The sequence below is a fragment of the Sclerotinia sclerotiorum genome, genomic scaffold, assembly GCF_000146945.2.
Source record: "Sclerotinia sclerotiorum 1980 UF-70 scaffold_1 genomic scaffold, whole genome shotgun sequence".
Lineage (NCBI taxonomy): Eukaryota > Fungi > Ascomycota > Leotiomycetes > Helotiales > Sclerotiniaceae > Sclerotinia > Sclerotinia sclerotiorum.
Window position 1 is genome coordinate 113,588 of NW_001820835.1, and position 7,400 is coordinate 120,987.

At 42.7% G+C, this 7,400-nt stretch overlaps 3 protein-coding genes across 3 annotated transcripts; 1 reads left to right on the forward strand and 2 right to left on the reverse strand.

The window, feature by feature from the left end:
* Nucleotides 1–965: 965 nt before the first annotated feature.
* SS1G_00042 (hypothetical protein) lies at nt 966–1,803 on the reverse strand (the record flags this gene model as incomplete). Its single annotated transcript, XM_001597906.1, has 2 exons — nt 966–1,138; nt 1,200–1,803. The coding sequence occupies 2 exons, from the start codon at nt 1,801–1,803 to the stop codon at nt 966–968; spliced, it is 777 nt and encodes a 258-aa protein (XP_001597956.1).
* Nucleotides 1,804–2,937: 1,134 nt separating this feature from the next.
* Nucleotides 2,938–3,069, reverse strand: SS1G_00043 (predicted protein; the record flags this gene model as incomplete). The annotated part of the gene is made up of 1 exon (XM_001597907.1): nt 2,938–3,069. One exon carries the CDS (start codon nt 3,067–3,069, stop codon nt 2,938–2,940), a length of 132 nt encoding a protein of 43 aa, XP_001597957.1.
* A 1,650-nt stretch (nt 3,070–4,719) lies between these two features.
* On the forward strand, nt 4,720–6,248 carry SS1G_00044 (hypothetical protein; the record flags this gene model as incomplete). Its single annotated transcript, XM_001597908.1, has 6 exons — nt 4,720–4,921; nt 4,980–5,118; nt 5,234–5,312; nt 5,367–5,805; nt 5,931–6,025; nt 6,114–6,248. The coding sequence occupies 6 exons, from the start codon at nt 4,720–4,722 to the stop codon at nt 6,246–6,248; spliced, it is 1,089 nt and encodes a 362-aa protein (XP_001597958.1).
* Nucleotides 6,249–7,400: the final 1,152 nt, after the last annotated feature.

Consider the following 7,400-nt stretch of genomic DNA (forward strand, 5'->3'; position numbering starts at 1 on the left):
TTCAAAAAAAAAACACAAAAATCAGCCCCTGAAAACCCCATACCCCTAATCTCAAACAATGCCGTCCCCAAAGCGAGCGAGCGAGCGAGGGAATGAATAACCCAGTACATAACTCCCGTTCCCAAATCCCACGAGAGCGGTTCTCTCAAGCGAGAGGGGTCCAAGTCCAAGTCCAAGTCCACGTCAGAGTCAAATATAAACCCCTAATATAACATAACAGATGCTTGAAACCTAGGATCTAAACTAAACTAATCTAGACTAGTCTAGAATTTTTGGGTGTTGAGTGAGGTGGTGTTTGGGGGGGGGGGGGGATTGACATTTTGGGTTTTCTAGATTTTTGGCCATTTTTTCCAATTTTGCCCTAGTTAGTTGAAAAGGCGCAGGTATAATATTATGGAGGAAAATGCAATTAAAAAAGGCTATATAGTAGAAAATCCTCACGTTTAACATTCATAAATTCATAGAATCCGAGAGAAAAAGCAAAAAAAAATCTAAACGAGTGATAACAAATTGACAGATTGGATTTTGAGTAGAATCTGTGTTCAAGTATTGATATATAATATAATAACATACACCTGATAGATAGAAGAAAGTAATCATACGAAATGCGATAAATTTTACTTTTTAATCCATCATATATTTGACCATCCATCCTCAGGATGCCTACCATCTTCCCTCCAATTACAACCGTTAAGAACCATGCGGTATGGTATACAAGAGCTTGAACCGAACCGAACCGAGCTATGAAAACGCCTTTGTGATAACCGAGATTTAAGAAAAGAAGAGAAAAGAAAAGAAAAGAAAAGAAAAGGAAACAAAAGAAAAAGAAACACACTCACGGCTACCATGCCGCGCAAGAGAGTATATCAAACAAATTATCTTTTAATTGATTCCGACGCTAATAATTTGAAATTCCGCTCCTTCCCCTATCCATATCCTTCTGCCACACAGACGAGATGGGAAATCTATTCCTCATCATCTGCGCTTCTTGTCTCTACAAAAGTAAGTTCGGCAACTTGTCCCTCAGCCATATTGAGGTTAACACCATCGATAGCCGGACTTGGCTCACGCTTGGTGATTGCCGAGTTGTTGAGCTCTTCGACGTTGTGGACTGTAGAGATGGAGTTTGTTTGTCCGACTATAGTGTTGTTATATTAGCATGAAGTTTTATGGTTGAGGATGAAAGAGGAGTAACTAACCAGCTGGTCCACCACGGATAAACATAGTAGTGACGGTAGTCTTCGTCTTGGCATCTGCAGCACCGTCTTCACGCTTGCCCATCTTAACTTTTGCAGCAGCCCCGGCAGCAGCAGGTGCATTAGCAGTACTTCCAGCCTTGACAAGAATACCAACACCAGATTCTTCTGTTCCGAGTTGGACTTCTGGACTGGTCTTAATGGCACCGGCAGCGTAATTGAGAGCAGCAGTCAAGGTTTGAATATCACGTTTGGCAGCTTTTTCGACATCAGATCGTTCGAGCTTAACAATACGAGGTGCAATTTCCTTGCCCATTCCTTGTAGTGCTGTTACTTGGGCTTCAGTCTTGCCTTCGGTGGGTGCTTCGGCGGGTGCGGCCGCTGCAACTGGTGCTGCTTGTGCTTGTGTTTGTGGTTTAGCGCCACCATTTGTTGCGGCCCCGCTAACGGCTGCTCCTTCAAGTGCGTTCATAAGATTGGATACATCTGCTTTTCCTCCGAATGATATTTCACCATCACCGACTACCAAGGCAGGTGAATAAGCTCCGAGGTTGATGTTCAAAGGAAGTGGAATTGCCGAGATGCTAATGGCAAGCATGGCGGCCATGACGAGATAGTTACTTAACATTTTGAAATTGGGATGTGGAGGGGTGCTTGCGTTGGAGGCGGGCTGTGAAAGGAAGGTATTGGAATTAATGAATTGAACGTGAATCTAGAAGCGTCAAGCTTGCAAGTGTAAAATGAAGATCGAAAGAAAATTGAAAGGAGCACAGCTGAGGAATTAAAACTCTTGGATGCATGAGGACAAGACCTCTTATATCAAGAATTCGCTGAGGAAATGCGTTGCCAATAACTTCTAGGGCCGTGCAATGTAGGTCTGGCCAACCCCACATCCTATCCCACGGCTCTCGATATTAACTTCGAGCCAACTGAATGGCTGATCTAAAATGGAATTTTGAAATCTCATAGGTTTAGATTATAAACATTTTCCACATCAGAGAGACGGAGTGTTTCGTCCAACGCCCAGTGACACAGATAACGTGATGCACAGAAATGGTACGAAGCTCTCAAGCGGCTCAGCACAGGTTTAATGCGAGAAAGCCATTATCTTGGCCGCGATTGAAAAGTCGCGGTGACGTTTTGAAATAGCATTGGCAAGCCTACTTATCCTTTTTTGGCATTAGTTACTTGATACGTCTAGTTCTTGGCAGGTTCTAGCGTCGTATGAGAAATTCCCCCAAGGTCACAGCGCAACCCCAGCACCAGCAAAAACTTTTTGCCCCTCCACGTATTGTATGATTCTGGCGTACTATAAACAGATATGGTTTTCTCAGAAAATAATTTCGGCAAGACGCCTATACGTTTGACGTTTTTCGTCGCAAGTCTTGGCTGACATTTTGTAAAACCCTGCATACATGTTCCTCCTACCACGAATAAGCGACAGATAGGTTATGATTTCTATCATATAAAATATAGATAGATCCAACCGTGGTAGGAACTGTCCTACCAAAGGGGTCAAAGTTCAGAATGAAATGTGAGGAAATGAGATGGAAGAAATTTTGTTGCAATTAACGACGAATTGTTTGGACGTAGTCTGACGGCTGATTCCGTACTTTGAAACTACATGACAATTTTTATGTGACTTGAATACTCATAGCTATATTAAGCTAGGGGATAGATCGAGAGCGGACTCATGGACCGAAAACCCCATTCTCTAGATAGACCAGAGCACATTGCACAATTAAGTTGATACCATGGAGAAAAACGTGGAGAGCCCAGTCCTCGGTATCATACCTTCTCTGACACCTCTGAGGGGTTTATCTTTGATGCTTCGTCCTGATACAAAGGGCATACCTCCACTTCTCGTAACCATAATTGCCAAGGTCAGCCTGCTGTGTCGTCGTTCATCTTTTTTTGATTCAGAAGCTTATTCGGCGTCCAGAAATCTTATAGAACATGACTTATAAAAGCTGGCCTCGACATTCCAGGGCATAAGAGCAGAGCATTTGCTTGCAGACCTTGTGTTGACGGGTATAAACCACACAGAATATAGCTTGCCTGATACTGGATCCTAGGTTGTGAAACCATGTTTGGCCTTTACGACGACGTTGTAGTCTTGAGCTCGAGGGAGTAATTGATTCCGAGTTAGAAAAATCTCTCCGCCAAAAGCACTGTCAAACCTTTTGAATTTGAGCAAAAAATCTTGTCTACTTTTCGGTGTATGTAGCTCCGTGATATCCAAATTTGGTAGCTAACACCTGCCTAAAAGTAATCATTATTAACCTTATATTCATTCATATTCATGGATCATTGCCGGAAGATCATCATACCTAAAAACGCAGCCAAGTGAAGTGTCAGTCGCATCTGGACCCCAGTCTGTAGTTTGAACTGTTTGATTGATTGATGGGATTATCCATAAAAATTGACAGACGATAGCCTGCTTATCCATTCTTCAGGCCTCGGTGGTCCCGCAGTCAGATCTTGATTGTATCCACGGCGCGTACCGATCCACTGCAAGCTATTTTTCTACGGAGATAGTCGAGTAGATCACATGTGATGGAGAGCGTGAGAAGTTGATAGGTTTAAAGGGCCCGCAGATTCTGTCGAGCAGTCCAGCAATGATATTCCATATCTTCAAACCGTGGTAGAAGCGGCAGGATAATAATAGATAAGTGAACAGATAAATGAATAAATGAATAATTTGACCATGTTGTAACTTGTAATAACAGTTGTATTGACGATGTTGTATGGATGACGGCGAGAAGCGAAAAAGTATAAAAGATTCTTGCTTGTCCTTTCTTATCTCAGAAGGTTACACCAAGCCCCATGTATATCCATGCCCCGTACAAACCCCGGCAATTCGTCCCACCACCTTCCAAAAATCACTTAAGAACCTACGACAACAAGTCACAACCCGTCAATATCATCCACAAGGGAAGGTAGGAAATTTAATTAATTTCATTATCTTCAGTGGATTCCACCTTTGACACCTGCACAACATCTTCATTCTCATTTGCTCCAGGAGAAATCCTTCCAGGGCAAATGAGAGATAGCCGAATGGTCCCTTGCTAGGGAAACGTAATGTACCTGACCATCAGTTAACCCCATATCATAATCATCAACCTTTCTTCATTTACAGTTTGGGGAATCATATACTCTCATTGACTGCCGATCAGGGGACAGGCATACTTGCGGATCAATGTAGTATCATGCCGCATTTCTAGTCCATCTAGGAGCTTCAAAACATCATAGTTCAATATCACAATTGACCTATGAGCGTGAAGTATTGCCCTTTCCTCCGACCTTTGCTTTTTATACACCTTCTTCTCTTAGAAAATGCCTCTTTTACAGTCCGACACCAATGGAGTGTGACACGTTTTTGGGGAAGATTGCTTATCATGGCAAGTGCGTGGAAAGTGTTATATCTACCGCCATGCCTGATGTTAATATGGAATCTCCTTTGAAATGAAATAGAAGCATCGATTTCCCTCGCTTTCCCTTGGTATTGAATCCGTGTGCAACCATGATTTCCTCGATATCCAAAGTTATTTTGCCATTTGTGCTTCTGGCACCAGCTACACATGCAGCAAGTCTAGCTGCAACTCCATTAGTATGCTCAAACCCAGCATTGAGTTGTAGTGGTTCATCCACCAATACCTGCTGCTTCAATACTCCTGGTGGTCAAATGGTTCAAACCCAATTTTGGGATTCGGATCCTAGCACAGGTATACATATTTCCTTTCCGAAATTCCCTTCAATAACCACGAACTAATCATATTCCAGGTCCTTCCGATTCTTGGACAATCCACGGTTTATGGCCCGATCACTGCGATGGTACATATGATTCAAACTGCGATAGCAGCCGTGCTTACTCAAGCATAACCAACATTCTTTCTGCTGCTGGTCAAACATCTTTGCTCTCGTACATGAACACCCCGGTTGGGGGAGTGATGATTCAACCAACGAGGTATTCTGGGAACACGAGGTGGGAGCAAGCACGGAACTTGTATCAGTACCCTTGACCCTTCTTGCTATAGTAGCTACACCACTGGTGCAGAAGTCGTAGATTTTTTCAACGTTGCTGTTGATCTTTTCAAGATCCTTCCTACATACACAGTAAGTAGTTTCTCACCACATAAGTAACGAAGCAGATAATTAACATCATCATAGTGGTTAGCCAATGCAGGCATCGTGCCATCCAACACCAAGACCTACACTTCTGCACAAATCCAAGCAGCCCTCACCGCCGGTTTTGGTTACCCCGCCACTATCCAATGTAGCTCCTCTTCTCTCAACGCCGTCTGGTACTCCTTCGAAGTACGCGGTTCCGTCGCCACCGGAACTTTCGTTCCTATCGCTCCCGTCGGTCAATCTGGATCATGTCCATCAAGTGGTATTAAATACGGTGTCAAATCTGGTTCTTCGTCAGGTGGTGGCGGTGGCAGTGGAACACCAACTACCACCGCTACTGCCCCTGTTGGAACCGGATCATTTTCTGGATCTGGATATTTGCAGGCGTATGCTGGAGGTTCCAACAATGGATGTTTGATCAGTGCAGGTACTTGGTACACTACAGGAACTTGTGCCACATACACTGCGACTCCTTCTGGTAAGATTTCACCTTTCACTTTACCTTCTTGAAAAGTGCACAAAGAGTAATATCGAAAACTACTGTTTCTCTATGCACGAATCTGAATACATGTTGAATACAAAATATGCTAATTCCTCCCTCAGGTTCCGGCTTCACCCTCAAATCCTCCAAAGGTGCATGCGGTATCTCTGGCAGTACATTTAGCTGCGGTTCCGGCGTCAGCTCTACCGTATTCGGAGTAAGTTCTTTCTCTTTCTATTTCATTACCTTATACTCCGCTCCCCTCCTACCATTCCCCATATCTCACCCAACCTAACATCTCCCAGTCCTCCGGCGGCTACCTAACCTACGGTGGTTCCTCCACCTTCTACGCTACCTCCACTCCATCTGGATCTACTCAAGCAACAGTCTACACAAGTAGCCAAAGTGTTTCTGTCCAGTTTGCTTGGCAATCCAAATAAATGCACTTGATGCACTATGTTTACAAAAAGCGCTTCTTACGAAACATAACGAAGAAAGAATTAACGCACTAAAATGAGGAGATGAAAAGATATCGAAGGCACATGATGTAGATATATAGTGCGATATAGCAAATCCATAGCAAACATAAACGCTTTGGTTGTATATAAACAAACTTTAAATATTTGACGTACTGCACGAAAGCATGAATCTCTCTATTTCATCTCTTGATATGCAATTCATGAGTTTTATTTCTTGGTTTTAAAAATTATCTTGCAACGAGATATATATATACATATATCAATACCATATTATGCATTTACATCTCTTATTTCCCCAATTACAACTAATCAATCCTACCTACCTATCTACTCATTCTAAGCACAAACGAACCTTCTATTGCTTATCACTCATTATTCTCGCTCACCACCGACTCATGACACAACTGTGCCTTACCTTGCCTCCTCGTATCGTATCATATCATATTATATCGTATCCGCATCACGAATCAACATCCTCATTGTACTGCTTATCCTCATCCTCTTCCTCACCCTCCTTATCCACATCTTCACACGCATTCTCTAAAACTCAAACCTTATACTCTTCCGCGCCGCGCCGCGCCGCATCACATCACATCACATCATATCGTATCCACGACACCAATCATTAATCATCATTGTCAATTATCATTATTACTATCCCAATCATTCTCTTTCGCCGCTGCAGAAGTTCATCCCCGCCGCACCAGCATTACATGGCGCTTATATTCTTACTAGATAACTAACTACAAGTAAGTACATACCTAGTACTCGATAGTAAGTACATATAATAGAAAGCTAGGTAGCCAATTACATGTCGACATAAACATCAACGTCAACTCAATCTGCTTGATTTGATTTAATTTTGATGATTCGATACCAAAAATGTTATAAGCTTTTGCTTGCTGATTATTTATTGAAAAGAATTTAACCTAGTAGTAGAGGTGATAATAGATAGTAGACATTCCACCCAAAAAAGTCTATACAAATAACCTTACAGTAACGGTAACATACCTACCAACGGTTTTTCTCCAAGTACGGGTATGGGTAGAACCCTAAGCGAGCTTACATACAGTACCTAGGTATCACAGGGCCTCTCTCATGTCTGACTGTTTC